The sequence below is a fragment of the Microtus ochrogaster genome, unplaced genomic scaffold, assembly GCF_000317375.1.
Source record: "Microtus ochrogaster isolate Prairie Vole_2 unplaced genomic scaffold, MicOch1.0 UNK1, whole genome shotgun sequence".
Lineage (NCBI taxonomy): Eukaryota > Metazoa > Chordata > Mammalia > Rodentia > Cricetidae > Microtus > Microtus ochrogaster.
This window is the reverse complement of record NW_004949099.1, coordinates 36351002-36373929: the sequence shown is the minus strand read 5'-3', so window position 1 is coordinate 36373929 and position 22928 is coordinate 36351002. Positions and strand designations below refer to the sequence as shown.

General features: G+C 39.0%; 1 protein-coding gene across 1 annotated transcript in view; it reads left to right on the top strand.

Annotated features, from left to right (window-relative positions):
* The window catches only part of Rimklb (ribosomal modification protein rimK like family member B), a 24835-nt gene extending 2880 nt beyond the window's left edge, over positions 1 to 21955 (top strand). The window contains exons 2-6 of the mRNA XM_005365166.2: positions 7341 to 7566; positions 12940 to 13170; positions 15851 to 15937; positions 16645 to 16848; positions 20686 to 21955. Of these exons, the coding sequence (XP_005365223.1) occupies positions 7392 to 7566; positions 12940 to 13170; positions 15851 to 15937; positions 16645 to 16848; positions 20686 to 21152 (1164 nt within the window). The 5' untranslated portion in view covers positions 7341 to 7391 and the 3' untranslated portion in view covers positions 21153 to 21955. The remainder of the gene's footprint in view (positions 1 to 7340; positions 7567 to 12939; positions 13171 to 15850; positions 15938 to 16644; positions 16849 to 20685) is intronic.
* Positions 21956 to 22928: the final 973 nt, after the last annotated feature.

Below are 22928 nucleotides of genomic sequence, written 5' to 3'. Positions count from 1 at the left end.
CTGTAGACCTTGTAGACCTTGTAGACCGTGTAGACCTTTAGACCTGTAGACCTTTAGACCTGTAGACCTTGTAGACCGTGTAGACCTTTAGACCTTGTAGACCTTCTAGACCTTCTAGACCTTCTAGACCTTGTAGACCTTGTAGACCTTTAGACCTGTAGACCTGTAGACCTGTCCTTGCAGCCCTGTAGCCCAGGCTGGCCTTGAATTCTCAGAGATCCGCCTGCCTCTGCCTCCCAAGTGCTGGCATTAAAGGCGTGCGCCACCACCGCCCAGCTTTCATATTTAGTCTTTAGACCAGTCTGATCTCGAACTCAGATCTGCCTGCCTTTGCCATCACCACCTGATTGATCATAGTATTTTTTGATCTTCCAGTTCAACGAGTAATGTCTATAGAATATCAAATTCTCACAAGTTATATATACCAACTGAAAAAAAAAACCTTAGGTGTTTATTTGTCTGATTAATTTTACTATCCTTTTGTAGTGATAATTTTATTTGTATAAGTAAATAAAGCTTGCCTGAAGATTAGAGAGTAGAAAATAGTTGCCTTAGTCAGCCTTACAATCAGGTGTCGTGACACCTTTAATCCCAGTAGCCTCCCTAGTTTGCTGTAGAAACCGGGTCATAGTGGTGCACGCTCAGTCTCATTCTGAGAATTCCTGGAAGCGGTATCACCACTTCGGACTGAGGTAGAGGTAAGAGCCAGTGGCTGACTGTTTTGCTGTCCTGGCCTTCAGGTTGAGCCCCACTATCTGTCTCTGGGTTTTTATTAATTGTGCTACACCCTTTTCTCCCACAAAATGTCAGTATGTCATGAGTTGTGACAAAAAATTGAAAGCTACTCATCACCTAAATGCTTCCTACTGTCTTCTGTACCTTTCACCCTTCTGTTGCTACTAGCTACCTTCATGCTCTTAGCACTAGCCAGAAAGTCTGAAACAAAAAAAGGTATTGTTTCCTTCTCTTCCTCTCTAGGTAGTACTCTCCCCCACCCTGTTTCCTTTCTCAAACTCCTCACTTAAGCTTTAAAAAGACAAGGAATTGCTCTGTGGTGAAAGACCACTTGTTTTATATTGCTGTCCTTCCATTTTGGTAGCATTTGAGTTTTTTGTACTTTGTCAAAAACTCCATTTTGGAGCCAGGCAGTGGTGGCGCAAGCCTTTAATCCGAGCACTTGGGAGGCAGAGGCAGGTGGATCTTTGTGAGTTCAAGGCCAGCCTGTTCTACTGACTGAGTTACTGGACAGCCAGGGCTACACAAAGAAACCCTCTCTCGAATAAAAACAAACAAACAAACTACAAAACAAAACTGCATTTTGGAAGCCTTAAGTAAATTTCCTCCAGTAGTGTTGGTAATTCTTTCCTAGATGTTTTTGAGCGCTCAGTTGTTAGCTTACTCCATTGACATACAATTTAGTCATCCTGTTGGGATCCTCCAATAAAGGAGTAGTTTCACATTCCTTTATCAAAGCACAGTAATGTCTGGGAAGGAAATTTGGGGAGGACCTTTGAGCTACACTGTGTTTGTACCTTAGGAACTTGGTCCCGTTTTTTTATAAAGATAAAAACCCTGTTTTTTTCAAGACAGGGTTTCTCTGTGTCACAGCCCTAGCTGTCCTGGAATTGCTTTGTAGACCAGGCTGTCCTTGAACTCACAGAGATCTACCTGTCTTTGCCTCCCTAGTGCTGGGATTAAAGGTGTGTTGTCATCACCTGGCTGGCCTTCAGAAATCTTTTATAGTTTGCTATAGATGATGGATCAAACTGGAAATTTAGTATTGAAAGCTACATACTTACTGTAAAAGGTAATGTTTTTCTGATTATAGAGTTGGAAGTGTGTAAAAACTTGCAGTTCACTTAGAGTTTATTTCATTTTGTCTAAATTTCTTGTATTACAATAAACACTACCATTTTCACTTTATAAGTGCATTTTGTTTAATGGCTCTAAGGACATCATTGTACATCATCACCATCTATTTTCAGGATCTTGCTTACAGAACTAACCTATCCATTTGATGGTAGCCCCTTGATAATTATCATTCTACATTTTTTTTTTATGAGACAACGTTTCTCTAGCTTTGAAGCTTGTCCTGGAACTAGTTCTTGTAGACCACACTCACCTCGAACTCACAGAGATCCACCTGCCTCTGCCTCAGTGTTGCGATTAAAGTTGTGGCCTCCACTTCCTGGTTTACCATTCTATATTCTGTCTCATGATTTCAACCAGTGTGGGTACCTCATACAAGTAAAGCCATGCCTTGTTCTGTAAATGTCATATTTGATTTAACATAATATCCTAAATGTTGATTGTAGTTGTAACCTTTATCAAAAAAGTTTCATTTTCATAAAGATTTATTTTTATTCTATGTGTATTATTTGCCTGCATGTGTATGTGGTTCCCAGTAGAGGCCAGAAGAGGATGCCAGATCACTTGGAACTGGACTAAGAGCAGTGGGAGCTTTTTTGGTTTTTCAAGACAGGGTTTCTCTGTAACTTTGAAGCCTGTCCTGGAACTCACTCTGTAGACCATAATGGGCCTCCAACTCACAGAGATCCACCTGCCTCTGCCTCCCAAATGCTGGGATTAAAGGCATGTGCCACTACCACCTGGCAAGTACAAATTCTTAATCCAGTTGATTGCATGAGGCTTTTCCACATTTTGGGAAATAATCTTTTATTTAAATCAATAGATTATAGCTGTTAATCACTTACACAAAATACCTTGAACAAAGACCAGAATATGGTCAGACAAATGGACATTATAGCCTCGCCAAGCTTTTCTAAAAATTGTAATGATCACAATGGGGGTGGGTGAGCGCAGAATATAGGTGCTAAAGCGGGTATATAATGTAAGAAATTAAAAGCTCCATGAAGCAAGAGGATGGCATTTAGTTAGGGAAGCCAAATAACTTTATTTCAGTTGGATTTGAAATTGAGTCATGAGTTCATAATTGGAATGAGATACTTAGGTCTGTGTTTCAATAACTGCCAGAATCTGGATGAAAATGACGTTTTTAGTTAGTAGATAAGGGTTTAGAATGGAAACCTGAGATTTATGGACAGGGGAACTGCCAGAGACAAAAACTCTTGAAGGAGTGCCTAAAACCCAACAGATCTCTACAAACCAATCTAGCTCTCATTTCTCACACTGAAGTAGATGGCATCACTTGAACAAGGCTATAGCCATTTCTGGATTGTTTAAATGATCTTAGAATTTTATTGTATATTACAGTAAAGTGATATACAAATTCTGTTCCATAGTAATGTACAGCCATCCCTTTGTATCCATCTGTGTATTGAAAATATTTGAATAAAAAGTCTGCATTGAACATGTTTGACATGTTCAAGCATTTGGATATTTGGTCCCTAATTGATGGTATTGATGAGGTATGAGTGTGGCCTTGCTGAAGGAAATATGTCACTGGGACAGGGTTTTGGGAGCATCAGAGCCTTACTTTGTTATTCCCAGGTTGCTCTCTCTGCTTTCAGCTTGCCAGTCCAGATGCCAGTTGCCACTTCTCCACTATGATGGACTCTTTTTTAAGTATTTATTTATTTATTATATATGCTATATTCTGTCTGTGTGTTTATGCCTACAGGCCAGAAGAGGGCACCAGACCCCATTACAGATGGTTGTGAGCCACCATGTGGTTGCTGGGAATTGAACTCAGGACCTTTGGAGAGCAGGCAATGCTCTTAACCTCTGAGCCATCTCTCCAGCCCTATGATGCACTATCACCTCTCTGTAATCCTAAACCCAAATATACTTTCTTCTAAAACTGCCTCAGTCATGGCGTTTTATCACAACAATAGAAAAGGAACCAATACACATACGGAAATAAGATGAGAATGTCGCTTGGTTATATTATGCATAGTATTCTGCTTGCATGTGTGCCTGAAGGCCAGATCTCATTTTAGATGTTTGTGAACCACCATGTGGTTGCTGGGAATTGAATTCAGGACCTAGAAGAGCGCCAGTGCTCTTAAATTTATTTATTTATTTTTTTTATGTGTTTGTGCACCTTATGTGTGTCTGGTACCTGCAGAGGTCAGAAGAAGACATCAGAAACGTGGGGACTGGAGTTACAGATGATTGTGAGCCTACATGTGTGGGTGCTGGGAATTGAACCTGGGTCCTCAGAACAAGTGCTTTTAACCATAAAGAGTTAACTCTCCAACTCAAGGAGTAAAAGGGTTTTTTGCTTGTAGAAGTGTTTTAATATCTTTAGAGAGTACATTATGGCTTCGTTCCCTCTTTTCCCTCCTTCAACCTCCTGTCTAAGGGTTTTGCCAGTGCTACTATTCCTGTCCCCTAACTTTTTATTCCTTTGCTTTTTCCCTTGAGACCACACAGCTGTGGGAGAGGGAAGGGGGATGTGGTATCCTTGATTTGCTTATTTATTTTTTGTGATGTTTTAAAAACTGTCTTATTCCGTATTGGGTAGTTATAGCTCATTGTGTTCATTAGGCTCAAGGGTTTTACCTCTGAGTTTTGAGAACATCTGTTTATTAAGGGAATTAAATGATAAGAATTAGAATGCTAAGCTTTAGATCCTAGAAAGTTTTAGTTGAAATTATCTGAAAGGTAAAAAGAGTACTTTTACCTTTACTGTAGTCTGATAATTAAAATTTTGAGAAAATAAAGGCATACTTTAAAAACAAAAACCCTCAAAAACCCCCAAAACTAGAGCTAGGTATGATATTTGCCTGTATTCCCAGCCCTGGGGGTTGGAGTTGGGACCAGAGTAGGGGTGGGTTGAGGTCATCTGTAACTGCCTTCTAAGCCTCCATAGGGACCAGACATGGGTTTGGTGTACATAAACATGCAGGCAAACACTCACGCACACTAAAATTGAACTAAATTGAAACCAGAGTTTATAACTTGGTATTTATACATTATTTCCTTGATACTTTTAAAAAGTGATAAGAATTAGTTGACCCGAGTTTACACTATCAGAAGAAATGAGTAGACGGTGGTAGTGCACACTGTGGTAGTGCACACTGTGGTAGTGCACACTGTGGTAGTGCACACTGTGGTGGCGTAGACTTGATGGTGCACACTTGTCTTTTTTTTTTTCTTTTTCTTTTTTTTCACACTTGTCTTTATAGTAGTGTGGAGATGGAAAGGTAGTGTGGAGATGGAAAGATTGCTAGCTGGAAGCTATTCAGTGAGATTCTGTTAAAATGAGGATTGATGTGGGATTTCCCTCTGTATGCTGTGATTACCATTAATGAATAAAGAAACGGCTTTGGACCTATAGCAGGGCAGAACTTAGGTAGGCAGGGAAGATGGAACTGAATGCTGGGAGGCGGAGACCTTTGAGGAAATGGTTGGTTTAGGCGATTTAGGCATAAGTGGGTGTGTCAGGTTGGTAGGTGTGGCAAGCCAAAGTACTGAGAGTATATACTGTGTACCTTTTAGCTGGTATCTGGGAGATCAGAAAGTTGCTGATCTACCATGCCTTGCCTTCTTCCAAGCTGGACCTTTGTTCTGGGTTGGTTTCCATGACACTGGGCATGACACTTAACCGTCATACCTCAGTATCAGTGACTTCTCCTAACCAAGAATATTTACTGAACAATTGCAGGCTTCTTGCTTTTTGAACAGTACAGGCATTTATGTGCATTTGTTCTGTATTTGATCTAGAGGTGATATAAAGTATACAAGAGGATGGATGCAGGCATACAGAATACTTCACACTTTACTATAAGGGCTTTGAGCATCTGTGAATGTGATCAGGAAGTGAGGGCTGTGGCTGGGATTGGCATCTAGAGGTAGCCTTCTCTTAAGGGGCAGCGCTTCTCAAAGTTTATTAGGGTTTTGTCAAATTTGGGAGTGTTGGGGGTGAGATAGGGTCTCACTTTGTAGCCCCGGGTGGCCTAGAATTCACTGTGTAGCCCAGATTAGCCTCAAAACTCACAGAGATCTACTTGACGTAAAAAAGACCTTGTAAACGTTTCCTGCTTTATTATCAAATTGTGTTTGAGCAGTAAACTATTTGCTTTTCAGAAAGACACTTTTCAACTGTTTGACTCATAATTCAGACTGAGAAGTAGCACTCCAGGAAAGAGGCATTCTCTTTTTTGCATTCTTAGTAAAATATGTTTGTTTCAAATGTTTATTTAAAGAAGGGATACAAACACAGAGTAAATGTGCTGTCCTTGAAACAGTGGCACACAGTGATGAACAATACGGCACTTGTTTGCATTATGTAGAGACCTCTTTGTTCATTCTTTTTTAATTTTTATTAAAATCTCTATTAAAATTACTCCTAAAATGCTACTGTTTGCTTGTGTAGTGATACATGTATTTTATTATCTATATAACAACAAAGCAACAGAAATTTTAAATATGCACATAAAATAAACTTAGTGAGTTATCTATTGATTGGGAAGCAGGATAAATATTGTCGATGGCTTTTTGTTTTGTCTTTGATGAAGAAAAATTTATTTTTACTTTTTGTGCATTGGTGTTCAGTCTGCATGTATGTCTGTGTGAGGGTGTTAGATCTTGGAGTTATAGACAGTTGTGAGCTGCCATTTTAGGGCTGGGAATTGAATCCTGGTCCTGGAAGAGCTGCCAGTGCCCTTAACCACTGAGCCATCTCTCCAGCCCCAAATATTGTCAATCATTTTTAACACCTATTTTATTTGTACCAGGAAGGGAAATTGATTTTATATTAAATTTTTAAGGATTATTATGCATATGAGTGTTTTGCTTACATGTACATGTGCATGCCTATTGCCCACATGTAACACCAGGTCATAAGAGTGTTGATGGAACAGGAATTGAGGATGGTTGTGAGCCAGCATGTGGATGCTTTGATTGACCTCAGGTTATCTACAGTAACAAGTTGAGCCATCTTTACTGCCCCCAAGAATTGGAATTTTAACAGAAGGATGAAACAGTGAAAATAGAAATAAACAATCCTATTAAGTATATTCCTGGACAGAATAGAATATTAATATAGGGAAATTGTAATGGAAATATGCTGTGTGACCTGTTGTACTGCCAGCTTTCTCAGAGGAAGATGGAGAGATCTTTCTTGAGGATGTTCGTATTTTTAGTGGTATACCAGTGAGGAGAAGGCATAGTATTTCTCCTTTGTTTTTGATTTAAATAGGGTTACTGAGGCTGGCCTTAAATTCTCTGTGCAGCTAAAGATTGAGCCGATCCTCCTGTGTCTGCCCCTCCTCCTACTTCCCCAAGTACTCGGAGTGGCTGGAAGTATTTCTCTCCACGTCTTGTTTGTTTAATTAGCATAAAACTACATTTATTTGAAATCATGAAATCTATATTATTTCATCAGTCTCATGTGTATTTTCTTTTCCATCTAGATAAAAGTTGACATTCAAATAATCCAGAAAAGGAACAGCAAGTAGATCGAGATGTGTAGCTCCGTGACTGCCAAGCTGTGGTTTTTGACAGATCGACGGATCAGAGAAGACTATCCACAGAAAGAGATCTTACGGGCTCTGAAGGCCAAATGTTGTGAGGAGGAACTGGACTTCAGGGCTGTAGTGATGGACGAGGTGGTGCTGACAGTTGAGCAAGGAAATCTGGGTAAGACTATATATAAATGCTCTTTCAGACTTTGCTTAGAATGTGGTAAGTTTAAATTTCTGCTATAATGAGAAGTGAAAAGTGCCATCACTCACAGAGACATAGGAGCACTAGTATTTCCTAAATTGTATTATGTATGAAAGAGTGGAAAAGAAATCTTAAATGATGTTGTAGTTTTTATACGTCTTTAATTCCTGTCTTATTTTTTTCCCTTGAGACATGGATTCTCTGTGTAGCCCTTGCTGTCCTGAAACTCACTGTGTAGACCAGGCTTGCCTAGAGCTCAGATTGACACCTACATCTGCCTCCAGAGTACTGGGATTAAAGGAGTGTGCCACCACTGTCCAGTTGAGAAACTGTGCCTTTAAAAATATTTTTTTTAACTTATCCACAAACTTTAAATCCCTTTAAGTACTGGTAAGAAAATTTGTAATTAACCAGTGGGAATTCTGTTGATTAATTAGTTTCCATGTGATTCTTATTTTCATTTTTCTTACATAATATCTGCAGCATTGATTGAAATAACTTGTTATTTAAAAAAAAAAAACCAGCAGTGTGCACACCTTTAATCACAGCACTCAGGAGGCAGAGGAAGGCATGCATATCTCATGAGTTCCAGGCCAGCCTAGTATCAAAAAAAACAAAACAAACAAAAAAAGAATTTGATTCAATTGGTGATAGATGTATTTCTAATATTTTGCATGTGTTCAGAAAATAGCCTGGGCCTGGAGGGATGGCTCAGCCGTTAAAGGCTAGGCTCACAACCAAAAATATAAGAAAATAGCCTGGACATGTGGTCCATTAGAGGTGAGGCCAGAATAGCTGCAGAGTAAGAAAGAACCTGTCTCTACAAACAAAAATAAATAAATATTAAACAAAAATAAGAAAACCAGGTGGTAGCCTTTGGTGTTCTAACCTTTAAAAAATGTCTGCTAAGTAACCAAAATTTGGGAGGTAGACTTAAACATCACTCTGGTTGTTGGCTTCACAGGACCTAGAATTTAATTTTCCAGGATACATGCTTCTGTGCATTCCTGTGAGGCTTCTTCTTAACTAGGTTAGTTCATCTGTTAAAACCCACATGAATTGTCTTTTTTTTTTTAATGCATGAGTATTCTGCATGCATACCTGCAGGCCAGAAGAGGGCATCAGATCCCATTATAGATAGTTATGAGCCACCATGTAGGTGCTGGGAATTGAACTCAGATCCTAAGGTCCTCTGGAAGAGCAGCCAGTGTTCTCAACCATTGAGCTATCTCCCCAGTCCCCATTTTTAGACTTCTACATTTTTTTTGTTTTTACTGTATATTTTATTTTATTTATTTTTTTTTTAATTTATTTAGACTTCTACATTTTTTTTGTTTTTACTGTATATTTTATTTTATTTATTTTTTTTTTAATTTATTTAGACTTCTACATTTTTTATATTTATTTTGTGGGTATTTTGTCTGCATGTATGTATATGCTGGTGTCTGTGGAGGTCAGAGGAGTGCTTTGGATCCTATGTTGATGCTGGAAATTGAACCCTGGTCCTCTGGAGGAGAAACAAGTATTCTTAACTGCTGAGCAACTCTTCAGCCTTATATACTATACTAAATGCCATCCTCTTGTAGGAAGGTGATGAAACAGCTTTCAAGAACTCTTTTCTCTTTTTTATTTCCTTTGGAACATTTTCCTCAGTATATTAATTACAAAGCAACAAAAGAAAACTACTGTTACACTAAAGTGGAGTTGATTGGCTGAACCTGCCTGTGGATTTCTGTCCTTGGGCTATCAGTTTTATATTTTCCCTGCTTATCTCTTAGTTTTACTGACTGGTTTTAACTTCAGGATCCCTGATTCATCTCAAAGCCACCCTGTTTGATAACAAGGCTCTTGTTTTTGGAATTGACGTACTTAAGTCAAACTCTGTGTCAGCTGAGCTGCCAGTAGGAAGGGGAGTGAAAACAGCCCTTTTCAAACAAGTGGTAGATTTCTGCTCTGCATGCTTATGGTGCAGGCTCTTGTAGACCAGGCTGCCTCAGTTCTGCATGCTTGTAATGTGGGCTCTTGTAGACCAGGCTGCCTCAATTCTGCATGATTAAAATGTGGAGTATTGTAGAGTAGACTGCCCTCAAACATCTGATCCTCATTTCCACCCCTCAGTGTTGAGATTAATGGCATGGTGTACTACATGTGACCCTCCTAGATGTGATTTATATGGTATTAATATTTCTGTTTTTATGAGCTTTTTGCTCTGAAATGGCACCTGACACTAATTTGAGAAAAAGTCATAGTTATTATTTAAAATACTATGTTTATTTTTCAGTTACATGTGATTTGTGCTATTTATGAATTACAATTCTTGTTGCCTTCCTGTAGTTTTGGATAATCTCTTTTAGAAAAAGAAAATTTCATTTTTGGATAATTGGCATGATTATCAAGTTCTGAGATTCATTTCTCTACCAAGTCCATTAGAGTGAAATTTCTACCAAAGGCCTTTTTTATTTGTGTTTTCAGGATGTACCACTTTTTATTTGTTTCTGTCTGTTCCTGCATGCTCTCCGCTTTTTCCATAGAAAGTCTTATACTGCCATAGCTATTTCATTCTTGCCTAGGCTGACTTGGAACTCTTATGTAGCTTAGATCGGCCTAAAAGTTGTGGTGATTCTCCTGTCTTAGCCCCCCTTTCATGTGCTGGGGTCACAGGTGTGAGCCTCTCTGCGCAACTTCCTAGTGTTTTACAATCTGATACTTTGGCATCTATCTCTGAGTCTTCAAACTATTTCTTACCTTTCTGTTGGCATACTAAAATACTCCAGCTAAGATCTTCAGCTTACAGAAGTGGGCTTACTTTTAGCCTGCTCTTCAGTCCGGCATTGGAGGCAAGTCAAGGCAGGAACTTCAGATTGCTAATCTTACCCACAGTCTCGGGTAGAGTGAATCCATGGGTATTCATTTGTTTGTTTGTGCTCAGCTAGGAATTCTGCCTAGGGAATGGTGTTACCTTTAGTGAGCTGGGTCTTTCTTCCCACGGTTTTAAGATAATTAAGACAGTTCTTCTCCATAGATTTGCCCACAGGCAGTCCCTTATTGAGACTCTCTTACCAGGTAATTCTAGGTTATTAGTATTTGTGAACATGTAGAAATTCACCTTCAGATTTTATGCTTGTCATCTCATTCTTTCGTGGTGAATCTTAAGCCCCTTTTATGCAAGGGAGAAGTTAAAAGGTGGAGGTGTGGGTTATAAACAGTGCTCAGTGACCACTTGAAGAGAAGTGTGAAACTCATGAGCTTAGAAAATGTTATTTTATGTTCTTACTTTTTGCTATCAGTCATCTTTATATTCTAATACAAATCACAGTTGCAGCACATGACCTGTTCTTGTTTTTGTTTGTGATTTCTGGCTGTAACTTGCACCCCCAGTATCTTTCTTTTAAACACAGAAATACCACTCAAGGCTTTTGCCCTCACCTTGTTGATGCCACCTCACTGACCACTATCAGAATTTACTACAATAACTGAATACCAGAAAATGGAACATAAATTTTTTCCCACTAGAATGAACTCTTGAAAACAAGGAAAAAAATCTTATTCATTTATACTGAGAATTTGGAGAATTGTAGCATGTAGTAATTACTTAATATTTATAGAATGAAAAGTTGTTCAGGAAGGGATTAATTATGACATCTTAAATTCAACCATTAAAAAGCCAGAGAATAAAAATCTCTAATGTAATTTTAAGTGATGAGAAATTTATGTTAAATAATATACAAAACTGATTTTTTTTTTTAAAAAAAGTATGAGTTTTATATATACTTAGATGACCATGGAGAAAGCTAACAGTACCCAGGATGGGGGGGTGTAAGGTAAAATGTATCCTGATGTTTTATATTTGAGTGTTTTAAGCAACATGTGCTATCTTAAAATCAAAAGATTTTAGGGAGTAATTCATATAAAAACCCACCCAGAACACAAAGTGGAAAGAAAACTGTACAGAGTACAATGTTGAAATTCCCTATTCTACCTTTATCTCTACTTTGTCACCTAGGCGCCATCAGAAGTCAGCCCAGTCATTTATCTTTCAGAATATTTTGTATTTATATGTGTAAATAAATTTATTCTCAAGTTTCCCCTTAATACATTATATAAATATATATGTATATTTTTACTTTTCATTTCTGATTGTAAATATATTATGCCATCTTTTTAAATAACAGTTATTATTCTGGCGTGAATAACTTAGTTACTAAGTCAGTTAGAATTTTTCTCTTTTTTTTTTTTTCTGGTTTTTTGAGACAGGGTTTCTCTGTGGTTTTGGAGCCTGTCCTGGAACTAGCTCTGTAGACCAGGCTGGTCTCGAACTCACAGAGATCCGCCTGCCTCTGCCTCCCGAGTGCTGGGATTAAAGGCGTGCGCCACCACCGCCCGGCCAGAATTTTTCTCTTTTTAAAGAGAAAAATGTCTATCCCAATCCAATATTAACAACACAGTGCATTTGATTTTGAGATCTAAGCTTTTGTATTTTATTTTTATTTATTTGTGCAAGGTTTCTCTGTGTCATCTGGTAGTCCTGGAACGAACTCTGTAGACCAGGCTGCCCTCAAACTCAGATTGACCTCTGCCTCCCAAGTGCTAGGATTAAAGGTATCACCACCGCCTGGCTTGCTTTGGTATTTTATTGTTCCTTTATATTATTACTTTTTTGCATTTAAAAATACTATTTAAATATAAGATTATACTATAATTACATTATTCCTTCTAATTTCTCCTTCCAAACCCTCATATCTTTCCTTGATCTTTCAGATTTATGTCCTTCATTAATTATTGGCACATGAATATATGTATATATACATGCATATTCCTACATACACAAAATACAACCTGCTCAGTCTATAATGTTACTTACACGTGTTTTTAGTGCTGACCATTGGTATTGGGAAATTAGTGTGTTCTTCCTGGGGAAGACTTTGCCCTGGCTCTCAATTCTTTAGTTGCCTGTAGGTGTTGTTTAGGGTTGAGGCCTCCAGGGCTTTCTCCTGTCCACATTAGCATGTCTGTTGCTATTGTCCTTATTCAGCTCATGTTTAGACAGTCATGTTGGTGAAACTTAATGGGTGTAGCTTCTGACATTGAATAGGAGACACAATTTCACAGCAAACACCTTGATCTTAACATCTCTCGATCCCCTCTCCTGTGATTGAATATTATTTTTTTAAATTATAAAGAACTTACAAAGAAAAACCAGGATCTCACTCTCTAGTCCTGGCCTTGAACTCCTGGAGATTCTCCTGCTTCAGTCTCGTGAGTGATAAGATTACAGGATTGAGCCACCATCTCTAATTTTATTGCATACTTTTCCTGTGGTTTTAGCTTTGCTGTTCTGTTTTTTAGGTCTACGGATCAATGGAGAGCTCATCTCTGCCTACCCACAGGTGGTGGTAGTGAGAGTTCCAACCCCATGGGTGCAGAGTGATAGCGATATCACTGTTTTGCGCCATCTAGAGAAGATGGGGTGCCGACTGATGAACCGACCTCAAGCTATCCTGAACTGTGTTAATAAATTCTGGACATTTCAAGAGTTAGCTGGCCATGGTGTACCTCTGCCAGACACTTTTTCTTACGGTGAGATCACAAAAGAGAATGTATAATGTGTGTGTGGGGGGGAGGGTGGCTAGAGATGGCTCAGCAGGAAAGAGTGCTTGCTTCACAGACACGAGACCCTTCCTGAGTTGAGATCTGCACTCATGTAAAGATGGGTATGGCCACATGTCCTATAACCACTGTGCTGTGGATGGTGGACAGAAAGATCACTGGGGGTTGCTGGTTATCAGCTACGCTTTGAGGGAGAGACCCTGTCTCAGGGAATAAGGCCCTTTCTAGCAAGACGCCTAGCATCCTTCTGATGTATACATATGCTAATGCTGCATCATTAGTCCATATTTAACTTACAGAATAAATAACAAATGCTAACTGATATTTAAACAAGTATATCTCTGTTCCAATGAAACCTCATTGTAATAGGCCAGAAATTAGCCCACAGCCCTTAGGTTTGAGGTAAAAGAAATCTGTTTGGTATTTCTATTTAATGTCTTGTCTTTGTTACCATTTCATAACTTAATATACTATTTAAGAAAATGATTTATTAAAGAAGATGGGCATTATGCTTTAAAGTAGCACTTAACTGTTCTCTGAGAAAGGATCATTTTAAGTCAGTTTGATGTGATTAATATTAAAGTGAAAATTATACAGCATAATAAAACTTAAAAAGTTTCTAATCCTTTTACTTGATCACTTGCCAATAGTAAACATGTCATTAAGAGTAACACTGCTATAAATATTATCTAATTTTCTGCCCTTCCAGTTGAAAAATGTTCTTTTCTTTTTTGATTTTTGTTCTGAACTTGCTATGTAGAACAGGCTTTCCTCAAATCCTCTAGCCTCTGCCTCTCTGGTGCTTAGAATTACAGGATTGTGCCACTACATCCAGCTTTCTACAAATAATGTTCAGTAGAATGCTTAGAAATTTTATGAGGTTTTAAAATGCATTTGTCTTCCTATAAAAGACTGAACCCCATGTACATGCGTTGATATAATTACTGCCTGCTTTTAGTATTTACACAGGACAAAATTGGTGTGAATCCCTTAAAGATTGGCTTCCTAATGCTCTTGGGGTTTTAACTTTGGAAGGAGTAACGGGCTCACTAGCCAGTAAACTGTACCTTCAGTGATGAGGGATTAAGATTTTATAAGTGAATAATCTTAATTTCTGTAAATTGCAAATATTCATATTATACTGATGTCCCCAAGCCTTTTCCTGGCTTAAGTTTCTATCATGTTGATTCTTTTTTAATTATAGACCATTTTTTCATCTTGCTGCTCCTTTTTTTTTTTTTTTTTCTGAGCAGTGAAAACAGAAGCAAGTAAGATTAGCCAGGCGTTGGTGGCATGTATCCTTTTTTTTTTTAATAAATCTTTATTTATTATATATACAGTGTTCTGCTTGCATGTATACTTGCAGGCCGGAAGAGGGCACTAGATCTTACTATAGATGGTTGTGAGCCACCATGTAGTTGTTGGGAATTGAACTCAGGACCTCTGGAAGAGCAGCCAGTGCTCTCAACCTCTGAGCCATCTCTCCAGCTCGGTGGCATGTATCCTTAATCCCAGCATTTGGGAGTCAGAGACAGACAGATCTCAGATTGAGGACAGTCTGGTCTACATAGCATGTTCCAGGGCATTCAGGGCCACACGGAGAAATTCTGTCTCAAATAACCAAAAACAAAGCAAAACCATGCTGGACCTAGTAGTACAGGGCAGTAACCCCAGCTGTGTAGGAGGGAGGCAGAGGAAGCACATGCTGAAGCACAGCTTGGCCTGCACAGTGAATTCAGGCCAGCTTGGGCACCTTAGTTGAAACTCTGTCTAGAGTGAACAATAAAAAGAGGTCTGGAGATACAGCCCAGTGGTCGTCTGTGCATGCTTAGCATGTATGAAACTGTGGGTTAAATTCCTGGTCCTACAAACAGAAGCACACTAAAACAGATGTGTTCATGGAATATTAAGAGGACTCATGTAGCTACAGCCATCTGATTGTCAGCAGAAAGAATGGCCAAAAACATGCATCACAGAAAACAGACTATTGCATTCTGGGAAATCTAGATAGTTACAAGTAAAAACTACTAAATCCCTATGTCTCACCCCGCAGAAAAATCATTTCTTTTGCAGGGTTGGGGGGGTATAGAGTTTATTTAGTGGGTTATGGAGTGAAAAGGAAAGGGGGAAGAAGAGAGAGAGAAGCAGAGAGAGAGAGAGTGGGGAGGGGGAGAGAAAGCAGAAGTTACCTCTTCAGGAGAGACAAAGAGAGCAGGAAAGTAATTTCAGAAATGGTTAGAATCTTAGTGAGACCTGAAACCATGTAATCAGTAGAGGAAAACACATGAAGATAATAGGTGCAGATAATCTCTCTCACATATACGGTATTTTATGTGTGTGAGTGTTTTATCTGAATATATGTCTCTGTACCAGGTGAGTGATACCAGTGGAGATCAGAAATGGGTCCTCTGCAGCTGGAGTTTTGAACAACTGAGAACTGCCGTGTGGGTGCTGAGAATCGAACTAGGTCATCATGAAGAGTAGCCAGTGCTTTTAATCTCTGAGCCATCTCTAGCTCCCAAAGGTGCTGTTTTTAAGGGATGCTCAGTTTGACTTACTGGCCGTCAGTCCTTTTCTTCACCTCCCTTGTCTTGTGCTTAAAGTTGATCCCAGCATACTTAGTCTTATATTTATTTTTTTCTCAAACCAGGTGGCCATGAAGACTTTGCTAAAATGATTGATGAAGCAGAAGTCCTGGAGTTTCCAATGGTAGTGAAGAACACACGAGGTCATAGAGGTATGTAATTTGATACGCTACATACTTTTGAAATCGCTTTTAGAAATAACAATTGAAGAACAACTAACAAATGTTTGGGATCACAAACTTCTGGATTTCTACAAGTTCACTTTGGTGAGATTTCTTTCTGGTTCGAGGTTATGGTAGAGATTTTACATGCATGACTAAATCTCAAGTTAGTGTTTTACTTGAGCGATACATATTCCCTTCATTTTTTAAATATGAACTCATTCGACACTCTCCAAGGCACAGTGACATTAAAAGCATTTTAAATCTTAAAATATATCTTTCTAGGAAACCTAGTTGGCTGAACTTTGACTCTTCAAGTGTAGATGGAAGTTTCTGTCCTGCCTGGTCCTGCAGCCATTCAGTCCCAAAGAAACACACAGAGGTTTCTATATAAATTGTGTGGCCTGTTAGCTCAGGATTATTATTAACTAGGGCTTACAATTTAAATTAGCCCATAATTCTTGTCTGTCTTTAATGGTGTACAAGAAACCTGTGAACTTATTTCTTAGCATAAAGATTCATATTATCTTACTAATCATAATTAAATCATTTTGTATTTAGTTACAGCAAAGAATAATCTAAAAAAATACAAATATAATTAGTTCTGAAATTATTGGGACCCATGAATGTATATTTATCACTATCCACAGTTTTATGACTTACATATATTGTATATTTTTATTCTTTTTAAATCCTAGGTAAAGCTGTTTTTTTGGCACGAGATAAACACCATTTAGCTGATCTAAGCCATCTTATTCGGCATGAAGCTCCATATCTATTTCAGAAATACATTAAAGAGTCTCATGGAAAGGATGTACGAGTCATTGTTGTGGGAGGCCGTGTCGTTGGCACCATGTTACGTTGTTCGACAGATGGAAGGATGCAAAGCAATTGCTCTCTAGGTAAAGACAATATAGCGTCTTTGTGTTGGTATGTAGCGTGACTGTGCTTTCCACTGTAGTCCTACCATCACTGTTAGTTGTCTTTTTATTGAATCAGATTTCACCAATTAATGAATTGACTTTATTTTTTGTGATAACAATTTTTTTCATTTCTGTTGAAGATTTTCATGCTTGTATGTATATTACTCATGCACAGCCACTTTTGCTTTCCTTGCCTGCCTCTTTTTTCTTCCATTGGTTCCCTTGTTACCTTAGTGCCTCTGCACTAAGTGCTTTAAAGTACTGAGCCATCAAAGTGGGCCTTGCCACATCTCCAGTGTTAGGATTAAAGGCACATGATCCCACATGTGGCTACCATTCCCACTGTTAACTTGAGTTTTAGTAAACTATCTACAAGTTCTAGAAAATCTCTCTCTCTCTTTTTTTTTTTGTTATAAAGTGGTTTTTATTGTTGGTTTCATTTGGTTTTTTGAGACAAGGTTTTTCTGTGTAGCCCCACCTACACAGTGTAGCCCTGGAACTCATTCTATAGACCAGGCTGGGCTTAACTCTCAGAGATTCATCTGTCTCTGCCTTCTGAGTGCTGGGATTAAATGTTGCATCACTACCACCTGGCACGCTTTCTCTGTCTTTCTCTCTCTGTCTCTGTCTCTCTCTCTCTATATAAATATGTTTGACTATGCACCATGTGCCCACAGAGACCTGAAAAGTGTATTGAATCCCCTGGAAATGCAATTGCAGTTGTGAGCTACCATGTGGGTGCTGGGAGTCAAATCTGGGTTATCTATAAGTGCTCCCAACTGCTGAGCCATCTCTCCAATGTCCCCTTTTCATTTCTCTCTTTATTATTTCCTCTTCTCCATCTACTTATTTCCTTCTGGAAGATTTATTTTCTGATTCAATTTCCAGATTTCCTACTTTGTTCTATGATTTCATTTTAAGTTTTTTGTCTGTGCTTTAAAAATATTCTCTATATTTGATTATTTCTGCTTTTCTTTTTGTTGTTTGTTTTTTGTTGTTCTGTTTTGAGACAGGGACAGGGTCTTGATGGGTAGCCCAGGCTGGCCTTGAACTCACTGTGTGTCTTAGACTGATCCTGAACTCTTCTCCTGCCTTAGCCACTCAGCTATCTTTTCACCACACTTGCTTCTTTGAACTTTCATAAATGACTGTACGTTGTGGGATATTCTGTAGAAAGTTTTTGTCCTGCCCAGGCCAGCAGCCGTTCAGTCCCGAAGAAACACACAGAGGCTTATATTAATTTTAAACTGTTTGGCCTATTAGCTCAGGCTTATTACTAATTAGTTCTTATGTCTTAAATTAACTCACTTCTATTAATCTATGTATTCCCACATGACCTTGGCATTACCTCATTTTCTACATGTTTTGTTTTCTCGGTGACTGGCTGGCAGCTGCATCTCTCTCATTGGTCTCAGAATTCTCTTAGTCTAGTTGCCTTGCCTATACTTCCTCCCTGGCTACTGGCCAATTAGCATTTTATTAAACCAATACGAGTAATAAATCTTTACAAAAAAGCATTATCTCACAGCAATGTTCAATCATACTGTGAGCATTTGTATTAGTAAAATAAAATCAGCCTTGGGGGTCATGAAGAAGAGTTAGTAACTAGTTGACAGCAATCAGAGTCAGGGAATGGAAGATGGAGAGATGCACAGAAATAGTAGGGAGGGACTTTGAGTAGGGTGGTCTTTGGTGTGGGCAGAGTAGAAAGATCCTCTCTTTCTGAGATACCAGCAAAAAAGGAATTCAGTTAGTTGATTCTCAACCTCTGAGCTAGCAGGTTTTCACCCCAGCCTCTGACTCCTGGGTCTTACTGATAAATAGAACAGTAGAGGTTTAGTTAAAACTACATTTGATTGCATCGGCAGGAGGCAGATCTGTTGAGACGTAAAAGTGACACAGTTACTACCTGAAACAGCAGTGGATTCAGGTTCAGACACTGTGCTGATGGTAAAACAACTGTACTGTCCTCATTTCCTTGGTTGAATGTTGAGTTGCTAATCATTTTGTTTCGGTTTCAGAAAATCTTTTTGGCTGGGCAGTAGTGGTGCAAGCCTTTAATCCCAGCTCTCCAGAGACAGGTGGATCTCTGAGTTTGTGGCGAGCCTCATCTGAGAGTTCCAGGACAGTCAGAACTTCACAGGGAAACCCTGTTTTGAAAAACAAAAAGCCCCACAACTTTTTTGTTGTTGTTGATGAAGTTGAATTTCTTCAGAGTGTTCTTTCTTCTATTATTTATCTTGTCCTGGGCTTACTCAAATTTGTTGTTTTTTGGAGCATTTCTTATTGCTTTAGTCCTCCAGGGGATGGGAAACGGTACTGGTTCCTGGACTCTTCTTATCTTCCCAACCTGTGGGTAGTAAGGACTTAGCTTCATTGGTCTGTCTACTTTGGCCGTTATGCATGACATTCCTATGGATGTTCAAAGTCTTGTCAGGCTTCTGTGCTTTCTAGTCTTCTTGAAGCCAGGCTCCAAGTGAAGATGCCATGATGTCTTCTTACTCTCACTCTGTACTAGCAAAGCTCAAGCCTTACCTATATTGGATTAGTAATCTGAGAACTCAGAATAGAACCCATAGAGAAAGAGCGCCTTATTTGAGTTGCCATATTCCCAGTATGCACCACATTTTTTATTCCTATTTTATGGATGTATTAAATTAACTTTTAAGACAGTGTCTCACTATGTAGCCTTGACTAGCCTGGAACTTGCTCTATATACTAGACTGCCTCAAACTCACAATTTCGCTGGGCTTCTCCCCTTGTTATATATAAAATGAGCTGGTGGACTGGAGAGATGGTTCAGTGGTTAAGAGTATTGACTGTTCTCCCAGAGAACCTGAGTTCATTCCCAGCACCCACATGGCAGCTCATAACTGCCTGTAACTCCAGTTTCAGGGAATCCAACACCTTCACAGAGGCCTACATGAAGGTAAAACAAAATGGGCATGAAATAAAAATTAAGTAAATTATTTTTTTTAAAAAATCAGATGGTCTAATTATATTTATACAACATTTTAACATAATCTTCCATTTGTGGACTCAAATGGTTTAACTGAGGACTTAAAATACTGAAACAGCCAAACAATCCAGAGTTGGTGGTTAGAGCTCAGTGTGTGTTGCTTCCTAAAGGTTCCTGAAAGAAACTCTGTAGAAGCCGACACTGCTACATCAGCAGGAATCAAGTAATACTCAGGCCTTCTCCACTTGAGTCCCCTAGGGTCATCCTTTCCCTGGCACTTTCTGGGGGTCCTTTGAACTGAGTTTATGGACAGGGAAGTTGAGCCTACAATGGTTGCATCTGTATTGAACATATACTATTGTTCCTAAGCAGTAACGTTGTAACAACTCTTGGGTGTTTCCATTGTATTAGGTGTTGTACTATAGAGCTGATCTAAAGTATGCAGCAGGTTGTAGGCACTAAAACTCTTGAGGGCTTGTGACTGTTTGTAGGTTTTGGTGTCTGGTGGAGATGGGAAGTTCTCAACCCTTGTGGTGTTGAGGGACACTGTTTGGTCCATTTACAGGCAGGATAGATAGAAAAGTTTAATGTCTAAGACTTCCCTGTGGAAGTTCTTTCTCACTTTTCTTTAATCTGGCATATTTAAAAACTTAATTTAAGCCTGTGGTAGTAGTGGATGACGATAGTGCTAGCACTCTGGGGACTGAAGCAAGGGATACTGAGTGTGAGGGTCTGAACTAAAGAATTATGATTTAGTCTTAATAGGACAAAATGAAACCAGTTTCACACTACTAGCATGTTTCATTGTTTCATTAACCACTTAGAAGAGTTGCTAACTCTCCCCTCTTATCTGCCAGGTGGTGTGGGGATGATGTGCTCATTGAGTGAACAAGGGAAGCAGCTCGCTATCCAGGTGTCTAATATCCTGGGGATGGATGTCTGTGGCATTGACCTATTGATGAAAGATAACGGCTCCTTCTGTGTCTGCGAGGCCAATGCAAATGTAGGTTTCATCGCCTTTGATAAGGCTTGTAATCTAGATGTAGCTGGTATCATAGCAGACTATGCTGCCTCCCTTCTGCCCGCTGGCCGGCTCACCCGGCGCATGTCCCTGCTCTCTGTGGTGTCCACGGCCAGTGAGACCAGTGAGCCGGAGCTCGGTCCCCCTGCCAGCACTGCTGTCGACAACATGAGCGCAAGTTCCAGCTCTGTCGATAGTGACCCTGAAAGCACCACCGAGCGAGAGCTGCTCACCAAGCTCCCAGGGGGGCTGTTCAACATGAACCAGCTGCTAGCCAATGAAATCAAACTCCTGGTGGAGTGACTCCACCAGTAAATAATTAACCAATAAAACCCTTGTAAAACTGTCTTCCCTCACCCCATCCCCTTCCCCCTTTAACCAACTTGCAATGCTGTTCATGGAGAATGCTCAGGAGGTTGAGAGAAATGTATAGCAAGATTGGTTAGAAGAAGGGAAAATAGATGAGACCTCTATAGGATACTTACCTGACTTACAGATTCTACAGAGAGGAAGAATAGGTGATATGCAGAGAAATGGCAGGCTCTCTTGCTAACCGTCTCAGTTACTAAAACCCTGCTCTTGGGCCATGAGGAACATGAAGGTTTCTTTTTCCATGGTCTCTTGCTTTTGTTTTTATGTAGAATGGTTTTGATTCAAGTACTAGTAGCATGACTTCACACAGTTTCAAGATTTGAAAAAGAAGAAACATCTGCTTAAAATACAGAAATGTTTTAGTAACAATCTGAAAATTCTGCCGTTTCTCTGAGCTAGCATTTAAATGCACATAGTTGTTTATGGACTCTTAAGGGACTCTGACCGGGATTTCTTATTTTCATGTTCGTCCTTGTTTTTTTCCCCCTTAATTTGGGTGGGAGGGTAATGTGATTATATTCCAATAAAGATTTTTATTAACAAAATTGGCATGTTTGCATGATGAAAAGGAAATGAACAGTATTGCAATGTCTGGTATACAAAGTAACACTCAATGTAGATAAAGTTACACTAGTTAAAGTTTGTGCATTGACTTGTATTTGTTAGTGTTTTAGTCTTTTTTGAAAGATATATGATCTGTTAATGTTGCATTTTTAATACATGCTGGTAACATCCCTTGCTCTATGACTTCATCTTTAACCATGGCCAAAGTAAACAAAATGCTACTTTTTTGGTTAAGGAGACACTGACTCAACATACACATTTAAAAGTCTCCCTGCCCACTTTTGTCTTGATGAACTGAACATTTAAAGGATAAGTACAGGGACATCATTTCCGGGAGGCAAGTAAATGTCATTAGGTGTAAAACTGAAATGAATTCTTAATGCTATTTATTTATATTTGCATTTTTCACATTTTAGGAGGGTTTATATATATGTTGCATGCAAGTGTATGTGTTTTTTTTTGTTATTGTTGTTTACATCAAACAGAAAGAATAGATTCTAGAGAATGGCATGATGGAAAACAGTTTTTCCGTAAAACAGAGAAAACAATTGAATTGCTTTAGACACTGATAGTGTAGAGATACTCCCCTAAAGACAATAGGAAAGTAGATGTTTCTTAGGTTGTGTGTGTGTGTGTGTGTGTGTGTGTGTGTTTGTTTTTATTTGTAGACTGGCGTATGTTTTATTCCAAGGCTACACACTTTTCTTAATGTTATGGTTGTGCATTTTCTCTTTATACACTTAAGATTTGGAGGGAGGTAAAGTGGTTGTTTAATTGAGGTTTATTTAACGTGTTGAGTCTCAGAGCCCTATTCTTAAGCCTTCAGTACTGACCACTCTATATTCCTTTTCTGAACTGGTGAAAGCCCCCCAATCTGCATATAATTTGAGCCTTTAAGACAAGGATAAAGCTAATCCAGTGATTGAGTCTGGAAGATGTGTTAAGAAATGGAGATGCTACAGGTTCATCATACTTTTTAAAAAGCAAGCTCCATCTCCCTACAAATTCTCTGCAGCTTCCCCAAGCTTTTCTTGCCTCTCCAGTGCTGCTTCCTTTCAGATGGACCTTGTCATAATTTCTTGGACACTACTTAGAGACTCGAAGGTGATAATAAAACATGAGTTTTATCCAGCTCTAACAGGT